This window comes from Sorex fumeus, unplaced genomic scaffold (assembly GCF_029834395.1).
Source record: "Sorex fumeus unplaced genomic scaffold, SorFum_2.1 ptg000055l, whole genome shotgun sequence".
Taxonomy (NCBI): domain Eukaryota; kingdom Metazoa; phylum Chordata; class Mammalia; order Eulipotyphla; family Soricidae; genus Sorex; species Sorex fumeus.
The window spans coordinates 5,332,823-5,352,574 of NW_026606112.1; the positions used below are offsets into that span (position 1 = coordinate 5,332,823).

General features: G+C 50.0%; 1 protein-coding gene across 1 annotated transcript in view; it reads left to right on the forward strand.

Annotated features, from left to right (window-relative positions):
* RELL1 (RELT like 1) overlaps nucleotides 1–19,752 on the forward strand; it is a 67,525-nt gene that overhangs the window by 22,064 nt on the left and 25,709 nt on the right. The window contains exons 2-3 of the mRNA XM_056125592.1: nucleotides 13,263–13,481; nucleotides 17,545–17,616. Of these exons, the coding sequence (XP_055981567.1) occupies nucleotides 13,263–13,481; nucleotides 17,545–17,616 (291 nt within the window). The remainder of the gene's footprint in view (nucleotides 1–13,262; nucleotides 13,482–17,544; nucleotides 17,617–19,752) is intronic.

The following is a 19,752-nucleotide window of genomic DNA, read 5'->3' on the forward strand; positions in this document are numbered from 1 at the left end:
TGTTAGCAGCTGGAGGGAGAGTCTGACCCTCCCAGAAAGTGGAAATGTGAATTTGGTGGCCCCACTCCAAACCCCCTCCCCCGCCCCCTCGCTCTGGGAGACTCATTGCTCCTGGCTGGGATCTCCCCCCCTGTGTAAGCTCACCCAAAAGGGGCGCGCACCACCCACAGCGGCGGTGGCTCTATCTCTCCCGCCGCCCGCGTTCGGTAGTCTCACCCTTCTCCCACCCCGGAGAGGTCGATGGCGATGGTCAGGCAGAGGAAGGAACGAGGGCCAGGCTGGTAGGTATTAGTCATAGTTTATTCTGATTCTCTCCTCATCTGTCTCTGCTCCCTCTCTCCTTCTCTCTCTGTGCCCCATCTTCCTCCCCCAGCTACTTCATTCTCCTTCTCCATCCCCCTTCATCCTCCTCTTCCTTCTGATCCTCTCTGAACCTCTGCTTCTTCCTTCTGCCCCCTGCCCCACTCCTACAGTACAGTTAAATCCTCTCTCCATGAGGAATTGGGGGAACAATTACACGTAGGTGCGGTCACAATCAATAGGGGTGGAGATCAACAGGGGTAGAAATCTTGGCCTCAGGGAAGACTGCTCCTAGGACAGATCCTTCCTCAGCAGGAGGACCCACCCTAGAGCAGAATCCCATGGGTGTGCCTCTCCTCTCCTTGTTTGACAAGCATACAATAATATAATATAAATCATTTTGTATGGATACAGTAAGAAATATCTTAAACTTATAGAATTGCTCTCCTAAGGCCATCTCGATCTCAGACTACGGTGCTCAGGCCAAATAATCTTTCCCACCCCTAGCAGGATCCTCGTCTTGTCGTTACCTTTGGATCATGACAGCATTTGTCTGTGATCAAACTCTTAACTTATAGTTAAGAATCGTGGCACTTTGGCCTGGCCCATTTCGCTGCCAGGGTAGCTCACCGCTTGCCCTGGGTCCATTCAGTCCCTCGTCGGGACCCTGCTTTTGGGGTGTTAGTAACTAAGGGCAACTGAGGCTTAAGTCGAGAAAGCAGATGCCCGGGAGTGAATAATATTCAAGGCCAATCAAATCCTAAGTTACAAAGCATAATGTTAACGGTCTTTCTGTATCTATACAAAAAGGATATTACTTAAGGTAAACTATTCATAAGGCATAAGGAGAAGAGAAAGGCATTATTTCACTTATACATATAAAATCATAGATTTCTGGGAAACTGATCTTACAAATTAACAAAGTCTGATTAAGGGGAAAACTGATTAACTGGGTGGGAAGGAGAGTATAGGGAAGACTGTTTACAGATAAACACAATGGAAGTGGAAGTGCTTCAGGAGCACTGTGATGGGTGTAACCAGATTGATGGGTGTAACCAGATAAACCTAAGCTTCTTGTAGAGGGACAAAGCAATGTTACCCCCCCCCTTTCCTTTCTGAGCCATCTGAGCTTGTCTCCTGGGGCTCTGAGACCCCTTGTTCATGGTCATGGTGCCTTTATGCTGTTTTCTGCACAGTAGTGGGAACTGCTGTGCAGATTGTACCCAGGCCTGGCCTTCCGCACCCTCCATCTCTGTGAAACTCCAAATGGTCACTGTTCCTAAGCCAACCCCTGCACCCCACCCCCACCCCCACCCGCCGCCCAGCTGTTTCTGCTGGCAGCAGGCCCTATGACCCGTCCTCTCTCCATAGGCTGGTTTGGGTCTGGCTCTTGCCTTTTAGCTGCGTCCCAGAGTTCAAGCGATATTTCCTCTCGCCCGGGCCCTGGTAGGAGACGCAGCCCCTCGGGGAAGGCGGGCAGTGCTTGGGGTGGGCTGGCAGCCCCGATCCCCTCCTCTGCTCAGCTTGGAATCCCGGGAGGCCAGTGTCGAGTTGGCCTTGGTGCTTGTGTGGCCTCTGTGGAATCTCTGCTCGATGGAACTTCCTGTGGCTCCTGATGGTCATAGCCAGGCAGTGCTGAGGCCGACGCCGGGCCCAGTGCTCCCTGCTTCTCTGCAGCTCAGCTCTGCTGCTTTGGGTTTAGTGGGACTCAGCCGCAGTCTGGGGACGTTACATAGAATCATTTTTAAAGCAGTGTGTCTTAGCCACATCTGGAGCTTTTGGGGGCTGCTTCTAGCTGCTCAGTGCTTGGGGTTCTGGGAAGCCAACCAGACCTCCTGCAGCAGAGCCAGGCCCTCCAGGGCTTGCCCACAGAAGGGTCTTTGACCATAATATTTATTACTGTGTATCATTATCATCCTTCTACTTTATTATTACTATGATTATTTTTGCTTTTTTTCTTTTGCCTTTTGGGTCATACCTGATGATGCACAGGGGTCATTCCTGGCTCTGCACTCAGGAATTACTCCTGGTGCTGCTCGGGGGACCATATGGGATGCTGGGAATCAAAACCGGGTCAGCCGCATGCAAGGCAAACGCCCTACCCGCTGTGCTATCACTCCAGCCCCTTTATTAGCCCGGCAAGCTATCGAGAGTATCTCGCCTTTATGGCAAAGTCTGGCAAGCTACCCGTGGCGTATTCAATATGCCAAACATAGTAACAACAAGTCTCACGATGGAGACATTACTGGGCCCACTCGAACAAATCGATGGACAATGGGAGTGACAGTGACAGTACTTACTTTACTTAATTTACTTACTGGTAAAGTGGGTGTGCAAGCATGGGGAAACGCATTTTCTGTCTTGGGTTGGTATTTTTCCCCCCCTCCACCATTTCAGCCATCTGCTGGGGGAGGGGGTGCTTGGAACGTGTCCCCTTGACTGATACCATCTGTCTGGATACATGGCTTGTCTACCTCGGGAGGGAATCTATTTATGTTTTTAAAGCCGGTTGGAATTTGGCAACAGAGGAGGGTGTGAGTAAGCACATGGGACGTTCTGTCCCGCCGAATTGCTTCTTAGCCAAACTGCTCAAGTTACCGGGAAAGCGGACACCCGACCCGCTACCCTGAGCCCTTCTGAAGACACCCCCTGCCCCCTGTGCCTGGCAGCAGATGTTTTAGGGGCTCCCACTGTGTTCAGGGCGGTGGTCGGGATGAGAGGGACACAGCAGACCTCTTTCCTCTGGTCTTGGAGGAGCAGGTGAGTTGGAGCTGAATCGGGCTTTCTCTGCAAGCTCTGTGTCCTGCAAACTCTGGACTTGGCTGATGTGGCCAGTGCCGAGAGTTGATGCTGGGGCCTGCGAGACCCAGAGGCTCCTTCTGCCCTTGGCCTCTCTGCTCTCTCCTCAGACCACAATTCACTGGCACAGTAAACATTTCCCACACCCTCGCAGCTACTGCACTGGGATTAGAGGTGGCAGGTAAAACACCAAGATTCGCCGGAGAACATTTGATATAGTACCCCGTTTTCAAGTAATACCGGCAGAATTTTCTTTTCTTTTCTTTTTCTTTTTTTTTTTTTTTTGATTCCTCCATCCCTATCGGAGAGCCCTGCAAGCTACTGAGAGTATCCCGCTCGCACGGCAGAGCCTGGCAAGCTCCCCATGGCATATTCGATTTGCCAAAAACAGTAACAGTAAGTCTCACAATGGAGACATTACTGGTGCCTGCTCGAGCAAATCGATGAACAACGGGAGGACAGTGCTATCTTTTTTTTTTTTAAAGATTCACAGGAGGGGGGCCGGATCTATAGTACAGTGGGTAGGGCGTTTGCCTTGCACGTGGCTGACCAGGGTTCAATTCCCAGCATCCCCTCAGCATCGCCAGGAGTAAATCCTGAGTGCAAAGCCAGGAGTAACCCCTGAGCATTGCTGGGTGTGACCCAAAAAGGAAAAAAAGATTCACAGGATGTCATACCTCAATTTTTATATTTTAAAAAATTGATGTCAAATCTGAGATAGCCATGCATTAAAATATAGGTAATGACGTTAAAGTCATTTGGATAAAAACTTTCACATCTTGTCGTGTCTCCAGCCAGTGGGTATGATTGAAGATTTTCTTTTCTCCCCTGGCGACAGACCAGACTTAAAACCCCCAAGCAGGGGATTGGAGATAAGGTGCCTATGGGTTGGGGGGAGCAGGAGGGAAACTGGGACATTGGTGGGGGGAGACATACACTGGTGAAGGTGTTGCAACATTATATGACTAAAACCCAATCATGAACAGTGTAACTGTTGTTTGTAGCTGTGTATCTCACTGTGATTCAGTGAAAAAAAAATTAAAAAATCAAATTAAATTTTAAAAAGATAGTACCATGTGCGGGCTGGAGTAATAGCACAGTGGTAGGGCGTTTGCCTTGCACGCAGCCAGCCCAGCTGAGCCGGGTTCGATTCCTCTGCCCCTCTGGGAGAGCCCGGCAAGCTACCGAGAGTATCTCGCCCGCCTGGCAAAGCCTGGCAAGCTACCCGTGAAGTATTCAATATGCCAAACAACAGTAACAAGTCTCACAATGGAGACATTACTGGGCCTGCTCGAGCAAAATCGATGAACAATGGGAGGACAGTGCTACAGTATCAATTGATCCCCTAAGCATCACAGGGTGCACCCCCCCCCCCCCAAGGCCCCCAGGGTCACCATTGTTGAGTCAGGTGACCTGACAGGGTGCCCTGGTGGAGTAGAAACAGGAGAAGGGGGAGATCCCGTCTGTGTCAAATGACATCCGTCCCCCTTGCTTATACCCCGCACTGAGAACCTCCTCGTGGGCCTCATTCTTAGGGCTCCTGTTCTGCGCTCAGAGATACGGCTGTGGGTTTCCAGGCCATTCCCGGTGCTGAACTTGGAGCAGGCCAGGTGTGGGGAGAGGCCAGGCTCCCTGAGCCTTAGACATCTGAATACGACCCATTGTTGCAGGCGCTCTGGAAGACTCAGGAAGAGTCTAGAAACCGTGCTCTTAGGCTTCTCCAAACACTGGGATCCTAAAGTTTGTCCCCTCCTGGGGACAGCTGTGAATGTAGTCTTTGTTTGGACTTTTGGTACCCTGGGGCAGAAGTCGGTGATCGCTGAGGGAGTTTCTTGGCCTTGTAAGAGCTTCACATTGGAAACTGGACACGGGTGGAGAGAATGCTCGGGACTTTCTCGAACTCTCTCATGTTCATTTCTCATCATCTTTAGCTGAGACTGGAACCCGCGATGGCACGTATGTATGGTTTCTATTTTCCTTTCTAATTAGCTTTGCTTATGTTGAGGTCACCTGAGTCCCAGTTCTTTGTTCTGGTGGTAGCATGGGCTTCTAGAGTGATTTCAGTTCATTCCTGAACCGTTTGCCTGTCAAGAATGCCCAGTCAAATCCAGCTCTTTTATTTGGCACCCAATTTGAAGCCTCCTTTCTTCCTGGTCACATGAATCACTTCTCAGCTTCTCTGCTTAGGGACAGCCATGCTCCAGGCATTGCTTTTTGAGTAACTGAATTGGAAACATTTTTCTATTGAAAATAATTTGATTCCCACAAAGGGTATTTAGACACGTGATAAAATGAAACTTCAAGAAGTATATTTAAAAAAAAAAACCAGAAAAATAGAACCAATAATAATAATAATAAAATAGACTGCCAAATACCACTCGCTCAGAGTTATCATCTGGCCATCTTCCCTCCTTTGCCCTATTTCATCTGTCTACTTTTATTTCCTGAGTGATTTGAAATCCAATTGCAGACATTGTTACATCTCACCCCAAAATACCTCTGACGTAAACCTGCAGGATTAAGGACTTCCTTCTGACATAGCCACAATGCTGTTATCTACCTAAGAAAACAAATAATTAGTCTCCCGTGTTGTCTTACCTAGTTTCCTCAATTGTTCCCAAAATATCCTTTATTACGGGTTGATGGTTTTGCATTACTATGATATTGAACCGGTTTTTCATTATTACGGTTTTGAACTGGTTTTTCATTATTATGATTTTGAACCGGTTTTTCATTATTATGATTTTGAACTTTATTATTATAATTATTATTATTACTTGAACCAGACTCAGAAGTATGTGCACCACATCTGGTGGCGTTCATTCTAGCGAAAGCTGGACCACCTAGCTGGAGCCGTGTGGAGCCCTGCACAGAGGGCGGGGGTGGGGGGGTGGGGTGGGGGGAGGAGCATTTTGGATACCTGCAGTGCTGGATGACGCATCCCTTTTTTCTTGCCCCCCCCCCCCCCCACTGCTTTTAACACCTGCCTCCAGGTCCTGGGGCTTCTACTCTGACACCCTTCAAGATGGGGCCAGTCTCAGTGAGGTGTGAATTGGCCTCTCTGAGGAATTGGAAAAAAGGCAAAAAAAGAAAAAAAAAAGCTGCATTTTTTCCTAGGAATCCTCTTCGCCACTTGTTCCTGTAATCAGCATTCATAGCTGCCGTGGGTGGGTGGGTGGGTGGGTGCGTGCGTGCGTGCGTGCATGCGTGTGTGTGTGTGTGTGTGTGTGTGTGTGTGTGTGTGTCCGCCCGCATGTCCATTCAAGGACTTGGACAAAGGAAAGGTTACTGAGTGACTGGGTCTAGTGAGTAGCAGGGGTTTTTCCAGGATGACTGGACTCAGGGTGGGCTGGTTCTGTCTGTGTGCCCCTCCTGGTCCAATCTCAGCTGCAGGGAGGGTATGACTGCTTGGGTTTTCCGCAGGAAGTCGAGCTCTTTGTATATTCACTTCCCTGTCCGCACATTTGCTCATTCCCTTCCCTTGAAGCCTTTAAAAGTTTTTCTGGGCAAATGCGGGGTCTCAAGTAATAGACAGTGACAGGATGGGCTGAAAAGCCCTGTATAGCTCTGCCAACATCTGGGGGTGATTCCACGCCGAGCATGTGCCTGGGTTCTACCTCCCATAAGCCCGCAAAGGAAGTGGAAATCACTGGGAGAGATCTCGTTTTCTAGAATGTGCTTTGCTTTCTCCTTTTATTGGTTTAGGGAATTGGCGTCTAAAACCATGAAGACAGGAAGTCGTTTTTGCAGGAGCCAGTCTGTCGGCTCTACCCGAGGACGGGTGCCACATGCTTTGTGGACTGCTTCTAAGTGCTGTTGGCTGGCCTGGGGTTCCAGCCATGTGCTTCCTAGTTGTGTGACTTGGGCGTGCTAGTTGTGTGTACTAGCTGTGACTTTGTGTGTGCTAGTTGTGTGGCTTTGGGTGAGTGACAGATTCTTTGGAAGCTTGGGGACTTTCTGTCACTTGCCCCAACTCTCTCCTCTTAATGATAGTCCTCAGTTCAGTGTTGTGGTGCTCTGGAATGTTCTCTTGGCGTCTGTAGCCTGTCCCCTTTGGGGTGCAGTCACCTGCGAATGCGTATGCAGCCTATCAGATCTGGGAATGTTTTGCTACTGATGAGTTTGTCAGATTAGGTTTCATAGCGAAGTGCATTTGAGGAGCTTTTCGAGTTTTGTCCCGAGAGCACGGGAGGGCAGGCTTGTGTTTCTGTCTCCAGGAGCTTCAGTGCGTGGAGCTGTACAAGGTTGGGGGCATAGGAGATGCTGAGAACCGCAAGGTCCCAGCTTGTCTTTTCTGAGCCGAGCCAACTGAGGCAGAGAGGAGAAATGACTTTGTCAGATCACAAGGGTAGTGAGTAGAAAAGCTGCATGAAGGGAAAAACCTTTTGAAAAAGCCGTTTCTAGTGATCTTAAGTAACTGAGACCCCAGATAGACTACTCTAGGTTATTCCAATCAGAGTGTTTGTTTATTGAAAAAAAAAAAGGGTGTGTGTGTGTGTGTGTGTGTGTGTGTGTGTGTGCGCGCACATGCACGTATACATGTGCATGTGTGTGATTGTGTGTAAGCAATTGTGTGTGAGCATGCGTTTGCTCTGTGTGTGTGTGTGTGAGAAAGAGAGAGAGAGAGAGAGAGAGAGAGAGAGAGAGAGATTTTCCTACCCAGGCGGGGTGTGGGTTACATACCAGCCCTGGCCTTTCCCCCTTGTTGTGGCAGTCCTCTCTCCGGGGAGAGCCCACTGCTGGAACACAGTTTCCTGATGAAAGAGGCCTCGCTGTCAGTACCATCAGTACGTTCTGGGCATGAGTGCTTGGGAAAAGTCACTAGGTCTCCTTATCTGGACTCACTGATTCTGGCCGTCATCTGCCCCATGATTTTAATAACTCCCAGTGGGTTGAGGGCGAGCTGTTCCCCTGCCTTTCCCTTCCGCCTCCTCTGCCCCAGGTGCCCGTGGAAATCGAAGAGCTATGGAGAAATGAGACGATGGAGCGTGGGGATGGGCTGTTTCTCACGGTTCCTGCTACCCCTTCCTCTCTTTTTTGCTGTCTTTGATCTTTTTCTCTTTTTTCCCCCATTTTCTCTGTGTTTCTTGTTTTTGACCCTCTCCCAGCTATGCCCAAGGCCTTACTCCTGGCTCTGTACTCAGGGATGCTTCCGGGCACCATATGGGGTCCAGGGATTCAACCTGGGTTGGCTGCGTGCAAGCCAAGTGCCCTGCCCACTATTCTATCTCTCTGTCCTCCTTTTTTACCCCTTGTTTTAAATCTCACGTCTTTGTGACTTTCTGAACAGGTGAATACAACATACAGAGAAGTCCTCAACGAATTAACAAACCTGGTTGGGCCTAGCAAAATATCCAGTGTTTTTTTTTTTGTTGTTGTTGTTATTGTTGTTGCTTTTTTGCTTTTTGGGTCACACCCGGCGATGCACAGGGGTTACTCCTGGCTCTACACTCAGGAATTACCTCTGGCGGTGCTCAGGGGACCATATGGGATGCTGGGAATCGAACCTGGGTTGGCCATGTGCAAGGTAAATGCCCTACCCGCTGTGCTATTGCTCTAGCCCTCTAGTGGGTTTTGATCAGTGTTGGCTTTAGTTAGATGTTTCCTCAGGGAATCTTTTCTCAGTGCGGAAGGGAGAACTCCCTGACCCAGGGGCCCTTGTCATATTTAGGAGGAACTTGAGAAGAGGCGAAGGTTTTGTCTCTCAGGAGTCTGAGGGGGCCCCAGGTCGCATCCTGCTTGAAGTGGCCCAGGATTTGGGAGTGGGGAGGGTGGTGGGAGGGTGAGGATGTGCTTGGGTTTCACGGACAGTCAGTGGGGAACTGTTTTGACGCCTGCTGGAGAGCAAACCGTTCTCAAACCATGTTCTGCTTTTCACCACTCTCAGTGGTCTCTCATTGCTGTGTCAATAGTGAAATTATTGGCACTGAACATTGGAAAGCCTGAAGTCTAAGCTGTGACAGATGACCATAAACCAAGATTTTGCTTTTTTTTTGGGGTGGGAGGGTGGTGATGGGTGTTGGGGCCATACCCGGCAGTGCTCAGGCCTTACTCCTGGCTCAGCACTCAGGGCTCACACTCCTGGCGGTGCTTGGGGAGCCATGTGCAGTGCTAGGGGTCTAACTGGTGTCAGCCATGTGCACAATAAGCTCCTTAAGGCCCCTGTACTACCTCAGTGTTGTAGAACTGGAACCATAGCATCCAACAAGGCATCTCTGACTCCTCAATGATCAACAGCTTTTCCTCTGTATGTTTCTCTGGGCACCTGCACCTCCCGCTGCTTTGGTCTGTCTGGCAACAGTTTGTCGCGTGGGACTCAGAAACATTTGAATGTGATCAGTGCAACTGAGGAGTAAAATTTTATTTATTTTATTATTATTATTATTATTTTTGCTTTTTGGGTCACACCAACGATGCAGAGGGGTTACTCCTGGCTCTGCACTCAGGAATTACCCCTGGCGGTGCTCAGGGAACCATATGGGATACTGGGAATCGAACCTGGGTTGGCCATGTGCAAGGCAAACGCCCTACCCGCTGTGCTATTGCTCCAGCCCCCGAGGAGTAAAACTTTAATTTAATTTTATTATAAATTGGCATATACTTTAAATAGCACTTATGACTAGAGTCTAGTATATTGTCTAGACACTTGAGGGTGTATTCACAGAATCCCACACAGATGTCCATAGGCATTGGAAATATGTATTTTCATTTAAGGTTTAACAACAAGCCTTTGGCTGCACTCAGCAGTACGCAGGGCTTAGCAGGGCTTACTTTGGGCTCTGCTCTCAGGGATCACTCCTGGCAGGGCTTGGAGCACCATCTAGGGTGTCAGGAATCCAACCTGAGTTGGCCGCCGGCTAGGCAAGTGCCTTACCCGTTGTGCTATCTCTCTGACCCCAAATTCAAGCATTACTTTAATTGAAAACTTTTTATCAGCTTTTCTCCGTGTGCCTGTGTTCTCTCTTGAACACATCTATTTCTCTCCTCTCATATTTCTGTAAGTAAATGTCTTTCAGTAAAAATTATTTTGATTCACTAAAAAAGAAAAAGAATCTCTTATAACTCTAAATTGTCAGGTTATTTGTATGCATTTTGGGTTTTTGTTTGTTTGTTTGTTTTTTGGATCACACCCTGTGATGCACAGGGCTTACTCCTGACTTTGCACTCAGGAATTACTCCTGGCGGTGCTCCAGTGACCATATGGGATACTGGGAATCAAACCCAGGTTGGCCGTGTGCAAGGCAAACACCCTACCCACTGTGCAATCATTCCAGCCCCATAAGTATACATTTTATGTGCATATACCTAGATCCTTATTTTTAGAAATCAGAAAAATGTATAGACTGTATAAAGATGGGACATAGAAAACACGATAAAATATGAAGGCAGCTTTGTACAGACTTGAGATACTAGCAGTTTCGCTTCATGTTGAAAGATAGTTGGTATTTCTTTGGGAGGGGCAAACTTGGAGGTGCTGGGTACTACTCCCAGACGGGTGCTCCCAGGGCCCCATGCTGGCATGGAACCCGGGGCCTCAGTGCTTTGAGCTCTCTTTCGCCCAAGATTATGGATGTTTCCATGTGGTTTGTACCTTTGCTAGAAGGGATACCTGCCTTTGCTTCTCATCCCCTCTTTCCAACGTGCGTTCTTTATTCACCTGGAGACTCCTGAGAGAGTTTGTAACTAGGCGTCGCATTCTGGGTTTCCTAAGCCGTCTGTCTGGATCTCAGTGTGGGAAACCCCGTTTCATCACTCGAATTCTTAGCGTGAGATTTCACTGCAGTCTCCTCTGCTTCCTTGGCGCCTTCCCTCAGCTGATAGTTTCCCCCTCATTCTGTGCCTGTGCCCCAGCACGGGACTGATCTTCCTCCTCCGTTTCTGGCTCATTATTTGACCATGGACTCTCTTGTGTTCTAGACTCCCTGTCTTTCTCTGTCTCACGTCTGCCTAGGGGTGACTCGGTTCTTCCTGAGAGCTCCCTCTCTCCATGGCAACCTCTGCAGATATACCACCTGGCCCCGTCTGACATTTGTCCCCCTGGTTCTTTGGCTTATTTAAATTCTGCTTCCTCTCAAAGACGCCCCTTCCTCGCTGCTGTGAAGTCATTCTCACTGTCATTCCCTGCCATCCCCCATGTCTCTCTGCCACGTCATTTCTTCCCATCTCTAGAGATGTGCCCCCGGTGTGGACTTGTTCTCTTGATGGTTTCATGTTGCCTCGGCTGGTGCTGCCCAGATCTTGTCACGGGTCACTCTCCTTGTCCAACCCCAGCACAGAGCCCTTCATACAGGAAGAGATTATTTGCATCCGTGAGCAAACGAGCAAATGCACATACCCGCATTTTAATGTGTATGATTCCGAGCCAAAATTTTTGATGCCATTCTCGCATTTTCTCTTTTTCATACTCCAGACCAGTCAGTTTACTAAATTTCCATACACTCCAAGGAGAAACATGTTTGTCTTGTCTTGCCCAGTGATAGATCCCAAGTGTCCTTGCCACGGTGCCTGGCACCTAGGGGAGCATTTACTGTATTGCAGAAATGGTCTCATTTTTGGAGGGAGGTTAAGGGCTATCCCTGGCTCACTGCTCAGTGGTGATACTGGGGGTGCTCAGGGGACCATAGATGATGCCAGAGATGAACCTGAGTTGGCTGCATGCAAGGCCAGCTTGTTACCTCATATACTATCTCTCTTGCCCCTGCAGACGTAGCCTTGAATATTTCGCACATATTCAATTTATTTTATTTTCCTAATAATTTCACTTGGGTTTGTTTCACCAGAAAGTTAGGCATGGAGATGGGACATCATCATCCAGTATCACACAGCCATGAAGTGGCAGAGCCTGCACTTAAGCCCTAATCTTATGAGTCCATGCTCTTTAGCACTAAGCAGCCCTATCATCATCATCATCATCATCATCTTCTTCTTCTTCTTCTTCTTCTTCTTCTTCTTCTTCTTCTTCTTCTTCTTCTTCTTCTTCTTCTGCTTCTGCTTCTTCTGCTTCTCCTCCTCCTCCTCCTCCTCCCCTTCCTCCTCCTCCTCCTCCCCTTCCTCCCCTTCCTCCTCCTCCTCCTCCTCTTCCCCCTCCTCCTCCCCTTCCTCCTCCTCCTCCTCCTCTTCCCCCCCTCCTCCTCCCCTTCCTCCTCCTCCTCCTCCTCCTCCCCTTCTCCTCCTCCTCCCTTCTCCTCCTCCTCCCTTCTCCTCCTCCTCCTCCTCCTCCTCCTCCTCCTCCTTCTCCTTCTTGTTTCTTCTCCTCCTCCTCCTCCTCGTCCTCCTCCTTTTCCATCTGCTCCTCTTCTTCCTCCCCCTTTTTTTCCTCTTCTTCCTCTTCCTCCTTTTCCTTCTCTTCTTCCTCCTCCTTTTCTACCTCCTCCTCCTCTTTGTTCTCCTCCTCTTCTTCCTCCTTTTTTTGGGGAGGGTGTCACACGTGGCGATGCTCAGGGGTTCCTCCTGGCTCTGCACTCAGGAATCACTCTTGACAGTGCTCAGGCGACCACACGAGATGCCAGAGATCCAACCCAAGTGGGCCCCATGAAAGGCAATAATCTCACCCACTATCTCTCCAGCCCCCTGTCATAACCTCTTAATGCTTCTGTGCTGCCCTGTGTAGGACCCTTCCCCACAGCTCTCTGCAGCCTTGCCACTCTTTGTGGAGACTCTGAAATGAAGAAACAGAAGCTGACTTGGAAAAAAATGAGCCGGGGGTATAGTTCAGAGATGGCACACTTGCCTTGCACACGTGAGGCTCTGGGTTTGCTCCGCAGCACCAGTTTGCCTTGCACGCGGCTGACCCAGGTTCGATACCCAGCATCCCTTATGGTCCCCCGAGCACACAGGAGTAATTCTTGAGTACAGAGCCAGAAGTAACCCCTGTGCATTCCCGGGTATGACCTGAAAAGCAAAACACACACACACACACACACACACAAACAAAAACCAGAAAACACCACCGCCACCACCAAATCACAAAACTGGAAATGCATTTCTCTGGGGTGGGTGAGAAACAGAGACAGGACATAAACTGGGCCTTTCCTGCTGTGGGCCGGCTCTGCCCAGGGTGCAGCCTCCGGGGTCAGCTGATGGGACGTGCGGACGAGCTTCCCCCTCGGCTCTCAGGCGTCCCAGCCCCGACTCTAACCCAGCCCTGCCTGGTTCTTCCACAGACAACGGGGGCGGCCACACGCTGCAGTCCAGGACGGAGACCACGCCGTCCCCCACAAACAATGGGGGCCATCCCGAATACATTGCGTACGCGCTGGTGCCCGTGTTCTTCCTCATGGGTCTCTTCGGGGTTCTCATCTGCCACCTGCTCAAGAAGAAAGGCTACCGGTGCACCACAGAGGCCGAGCAGGACGTGGAGGAGGAGAAAGTGGAAAAGATTGGTAAGTGGTCGGGATGGCTTCAAGGGCCTGGGAGGGGCCGTGTAACTGGAGGAGTCATGGTGGGGGGATGCAGTTTCCATCTGAAAGAGGCAAAAGAACATCATGCGGGATGTGCTGAACCTTCCTCGCTCCCAGGCAAAGGGCATTTACTGCTGCTTGTCATCTGGGCAAGTCTTGTGTCCCTAGTTTTGAGGAGAAAGTGGAGGAAAATGTATTGGGAGGCTCCTTCTGGCTCAGGCCAGTGCATGGAGGATTGTATGCAGTGCCAGGGACCAAACCAGGCTCGGCTGTGCTCCCTGTCCCGTTTCTCAAGCTCTGGAAAAACATGCTTTAGCTCCTACCTGATGAAAACATAGATGAGGAGAGTCATCTCCAGCTGGTAGGATAATTCTGAAATTAAGATGCCTTTGGTGAGGGGCTGGAGAGAAAGCACAGGGGAAAGGGCCCTTATTTGCCTGAGACGGTTAGAATCCACAGCACTGTGGATGGTCCTCCGAGCACTGCGGGAGTGATCCCTGAGCACAGCACTGTAGCACTGTCCTCCCATTGTTCATCGATTTGCTCGAGCGGGCCCAATAACGTCTCCATTGTGAGACTTGTTACTGTATTTGACATATTGAATACAGGTAGCTTGCCAGGCTTTGCTGTGTGGGCGAGATACTCTCAGTAGCTTGCTGGGCTCTCTGAGAGGGGCGGAGGAATCGAACTTGGGTTGGCCAGGTCGGCCACATGCAAGGCAAATGCCCTGCCCGCTGTGCTATTGCTCCAGCCTGAGCACAGAGCCAGGAATAATCCCCGAGCACTGCCGGATATGGCCAAGGTCCCATACCTGCCACCTCGTAAAATGGATCTGGTGCTTAGCATGCAGAACCACTCAGTAAATATCAATCCTTACTCTGATTTTTAACAATAAACCTTTCTTTCCTTCCCTTTGTTGTTTTTTGTTGTAGCTCTCAAGGGTGCACGGGTGCTCACCCATGCTGGGGCCTTCTGGGGTTCCAAGGGCCTCTGGGATGACTTGGCTCCTGGGGCATTCGGGGGGAGTGGGGGGTGATGTGAGCCCTGAGCTCTTCTTACACTTTGATGGCACAGCCGACAGACTGTCCCATTACACAGCTTACAGTGGCTCTTCAAATTGGATTTAGTAAATAGAAAAAAAGAAAACAACTGCCACAGCATTGGAAATTAATTTACTTAACTGCTGAGAGCTGGCAAAATTTTAATTTGCACTCATGGGAAGAAAGTAGCACTTCCTCCACGAAGCCCCGATGGTGAGAGCGACACCTCGCAGCCCGGACACCAGCTGTTAATTCTTCATTCTTGCGATTGAGGCAAATCTGGCTGAATGCGCGCGTGTGGTGTCAGGGGTGGTACCCCGGTCCCCCATAGCTGAGGTGACCTGTGCAGCTCAGCCACATGTCTGGCCCCTTGAATGACATTTGGAGATGAGGGAAGGAAAAGTGAGATGGGTCTAAAACGTGTTTTGTAGTTTTACTTTTGTTGGGGGATGTCTATCTGTGAGCCTGGGGTTGATGGATGGGTTAAGTACTGACCCAGTGGGACCGGCCTGAGAGGATTAGGGACCCCAGGCCACACCTGGGGCCACACCGTTACTCTCAAGGAAGCGCTGAGACATCAGTTCTCTCTACCCAGGGCTTCCCCATCCTCTTAGAGGGGCAGTTCCTGCTCTGACTTTGACAAGAGGCGGGTGGTCAAAGGGCAGCTTTTGTTCAGCTTTTGTTGAGAGGTGACCTTCCTGGGAGGTGGCTACTGTAGGTGAGCAAGCTTCCTCATTCCTCACTGGTGATGGCTTCTTCCAGCCTTGCTGACCTTTGAGGCAGGGCTCGAGCCTGGCTGCAGTATGAATCATGTCCTTGCCAAGGACCCAACAAAAGCTGAGAGTCTGTTAGCGGAGAGCAGCGCCTCCTCCCCAGCCACCCTGTTGGGCACCTCAGAAGAAGCCTTCTGGGAGGAGAGGGCCCATGTCACTTGTGGGCATCACAGATGTCACACACCACCAAGTCTTCTCTGAGAAGTGGGGGGCCGGGGAGTGTCTGAACCTTTCCTCCTTCTTTTCTTTCTTTCTTTTAAAATTGGGCTGGAGCAGTAGCACAGCAGTAGGGCGTTTGTCTTGCAAGCCGCCTGCCCGGCCAAGCCGGGTTCGATTCCTCCGCCCCTCTCAGAGAGCCCTGCAAGCTACCAAGAGTATCTTGTCCACACAGCAAAGCCTGGCAAGCTACCTGTGACGTATTCGATATGCCAAACACAGTAACAAGTCTCATGATGGAGACGTTACTGGGCCCACTCGAGCAAATCGATGAACAATGGGAGGACAGCACTGCAGTGCTGTGCTTTTAAAGTTATTTTAAAAAATTATGAACTATTAAGGCAGTGATTTACATGGTTATCCATAGTTGGGCCTCAGGAGTAGAACGTTCCAACACCAGTCCCACCACCAGTGTCCACTTCCTCCACCAGTGTCCCCTGGTGCCTTGTGACTGACACTTTGAGGTTTGATTGCTGTAGCTTGAATCTCCTGTGGGCAGTGTTGTTGCCAGCTTGTGGGTCGCGTGGGGTTGTGGTATAGGCACATAGCACATGTGCTGTGTGGATCTATATAAACTGCAGAACTGACAATCTTCCTTTTTTTTTTCTTTTATTCCATCAAACTGCACATCTCGGTTCCTCAAGTGGAGGCTCGAGTTATGCTATTTGTTAGTTTGCTTTTTTAGCGAGAGGCTCCATGGCGGTGCTCAGGGCTTACTCCTGGCTCTGTGGTCAGGGTTCACTCTTTTTTTTTTCAATTTTTATATATTTTATTTTCATAAAAGTAGTTCACAGCAGTTCATTACAGATAATATTCAAACGTCAATCCCACTACAGAGCACCTCCCCACTACAATAAGAGGGAAGTGTGTGAAAGTTGTTGTCTTTCATTCTGGAGCTATTTGAGCCCGAATATAAGAGAATACAAGCAAGTATGTAAAACCAAACAAAAGTGTGCTACTTTTGGTAAGTGAGTTAAAGTAGAAGAGGTTGCGCGGCCGCAAATGCTTCAGGAAATTCTGCAATGCTCTCTTCCGGGAGCTTTAGCTTATATTCTCTGGGTCTTGGCTGTTGATGAGATTACATGGCTCAGGGGTGGGGGTGGGGTGGCAGTTGTGGGTATGACTGCCAGGGCTCACTCTTGTCCGCGCTCAAACAACCCTGTTTGAACCAGGATTAGCTGTGTCCAAAGCAAAGAACTTAACCCCTGTACTGTCTCTCAGGCTAATGAAACTTTCCAAGGACTGATGCCCTATACGAGTCTCTCAAGGTGGACGGAGTCTGGGCAAATAGGCAGATAGGCACCGTGAGTGTTTCCATCATTTGGAAGCATATTGAAATGATGGGAACACCTTAGAAGCATGGGCAGAAACTCAAGCCACGGGGAAAAGTATTTCATTATATCCTTTTATTTGGGGGCCATAAGCTCAGAGATCACTCCTGTTGGGCTCAGGGGATCATATGGGATGTTGGGGACTGAATCTGGGTCAGCAACATGCAAGGCACCCTACCCCCCTGCACTATCACCCTGGCCCAAATCATATTGTTCATTAATATAATATGACTCCAAGGGAAAGAGAAGAGAAGCGGAGGAAGCGTTGTGTCTCCTTCCATTCTTTTTTTTTTTTTTTTTTTTGGCTTTTTGGGTCATACCCGGCCATGCACGGGGGTTACTCCTGGCTCATGCACTCAGGAATTACACTCCTGGCGGTGCTCGGGGGACCATATGGGATGCTGGGAATTGAACCTGGGTCAGCTGTGTGCAAGGCAAACGTTCTCTCCCCTGTGCTATTGCTCCAGCCCCTCCTTCCATTCTTGCTCTTTCCCTGCACCCCAGAGCTTCAGGAGTAAGGTTGCTGACCGGTGTGGGGAGGTGAGACCCTGCTGATTCTTCCCTGCTGTCCCTCATGCCAGGTGTCGGGCAGTTAGTGCCCGAAGGAAGGAGGCCCAGGCTCATGGGCTGGTTGCTGCCGGGTGGTCTTAGGCAGGGACCCATCCTTTCCTCCCTTCTCTTTCAGAGCTCAACGACAGTGTCAACGAGAACAGTGACACCGTGGGGCAGATCGTCCACTACATCATGAAAAATGAAGGTACGGGTGATTGCCTCTCTGGGGACTGGACTGTCTTCCCACCTGGCCCGGTAAACCTTCCCTGGGCATCTGTATCAGCGTCGGCCTGCGGGGTCTCCTACATTCTCTCTGACCTTGGTGGGCCGCTTTGGGAGTTTCCAGCGCGGTTTCTACCTGTAGTGTCACACCGAAGTCAGGAGGGCCAAGCTGTTTCCGAGAGGAAGAAGGAGGTTTGTCATCAGGTCTCGTTCTTTCCTGCATTCCAGCACTGAGCCGTGTGTCCTTCCCGTCACTGCAGACTTTGCTGCGGGCTGTGTTAGTCTCAGGCGGGACCCCCAGTCCTGGGCACAGAAGAATACTGTAAAAGAAACCCACGTAGACAATTCCCCAAAGTGGGCTTCGCCCCAAGCTCGAGGCTTCCTTGAGTCCTGCATGGAGGATTTGCACAGGAAACCCAGATGCTTCAGTCATCCAGGCTTATTGTACAGGCTAAGTAGATGGTCCGGATTCCAGTCCCATGTCCAGGCTGGTCATCTCACCATTGTCCGATGCCATTTGTCCTATCCCTGATGCCTGGTCCAGGTGAAGTTATTCTGGTCCTGTCCATATCTGCCCACTCCTGCGTATGGAGGCCTTGGCCCTGTGCTGTTCTTCGACCACTGTGTGTGCTCCTGGTCTGGACCCCACGGCCGGACCCCGTCCCCTGTGTCCCCGTGCTGGGGCCACTGCTCTGGGACCTGCTGCTTGGCCTCTGTATCTGTGTCCAGCAGCTGCCTGTGCCCTGGGCTTGCTTTGCGTGTAGGAGAGAATTCCTGCTGTCCCAAGACAATTCCTGCTGTCCCGCCGTCCATCTGGGCAGAGGTGAGGGGTGGAGAGCACTTGGCTGGGGCTCCCTTTGATCACCTGCTCTCCCCCGCCCCCAGCTGTCTCCTTACCTATTTTGATGAGGTGACCTGCTGTTTTGTTTTGCTTTTTGTTTCTTGAAAAAAATCGAAATTGAATTTTATCAATGAGGTAATGTCAGTTCACAACACCGTACGCTTCATTTATTTTTTTTAAACTAGAATTGCTTTATTTCCACCCCCAAACTCTTTTTATTGAATCACAGTGAGATACACAGTCACATAGTTGTTCATGGTTGGGTTTCAGTCATAATACAGTGTCCCAACACCCGTCCTTCCACCAGTGTACATTTTCTACCACCAGTGTTCCCAGTTTACCCCCACCAGCACCCTGTCCCCAGCCTTCCTCTGTTGCAGACACTTTCCTGTCCTGTTTCTCTCTCCATCTCTCTCTGTCCATCTCTTTCTCTCCATCTCCATCTCTCCCTCTCCCCCTCCTTCTCTTCTCTTCTCTTCTCTTCTCTTCTCTTCTCTTCTCTTCTCTTCTCTTCTCTTCTCTTCTCTTCTCTTCTCTCCTCCCCTCTTCTTCTCTTCTCTTCTCTTCTCTTCTCTTCTCTTCTCTTCTCTTCTCTTCTCTTCTCTTCTCTTCTCTCCTCCCCTCTTCTTCTCTTCTCTTCTCTTCTCTTCTCTTCTCTTCTCTTCTCTTCTCTTCTCTTCTCTTCTCTTCTCTTCTCTTCTCTTCTCTTCTCTTCTCTTCTCTTCTCTTCTCTCCCTACTCCTTTTAGGTATTGTGGTTTACAATATAGGTGCTTAACTCATTTCAGCACTCAATTCTTGCTCAGAGTGATCATACAACTGTCATTGTCATAATGGTCCCTTCTCTGTCCTAACTGCTCTCTGCCCTCCAACCCCCCCATCTCCCCACACACACACACACAACTGTGGCAAGCCTCCAACTGTGGACCACTCCTCCTGGTCCTCGTTTCTACTGTGGGTGACCTTTCTGGCAGGCCAGAGCTAAATGACCAGTTACTTATCCAATTCCCTGGCCCCTCTCATCCACTCCAACGTAAGTGACTATTTGGAACATACAGTCCGTGGCTCAAGTCCATTCAGGAGGTCGCACCGCCATTTCCAGGGCTTCCTGTGTTGACCGTGACCGGCAACAGCAGACTGAAGTGATCCCAGGTGCCTCCCTTTGGTGCTGGTGGTTGGGGGAGGACTCATGCGCGCCAGGTATGGGCCCAAATCACCACTTGGTTGAGCTATCAGGGTCCCCTGCACATGTGAGCAGCACCAGGGATTCAACCCTTGA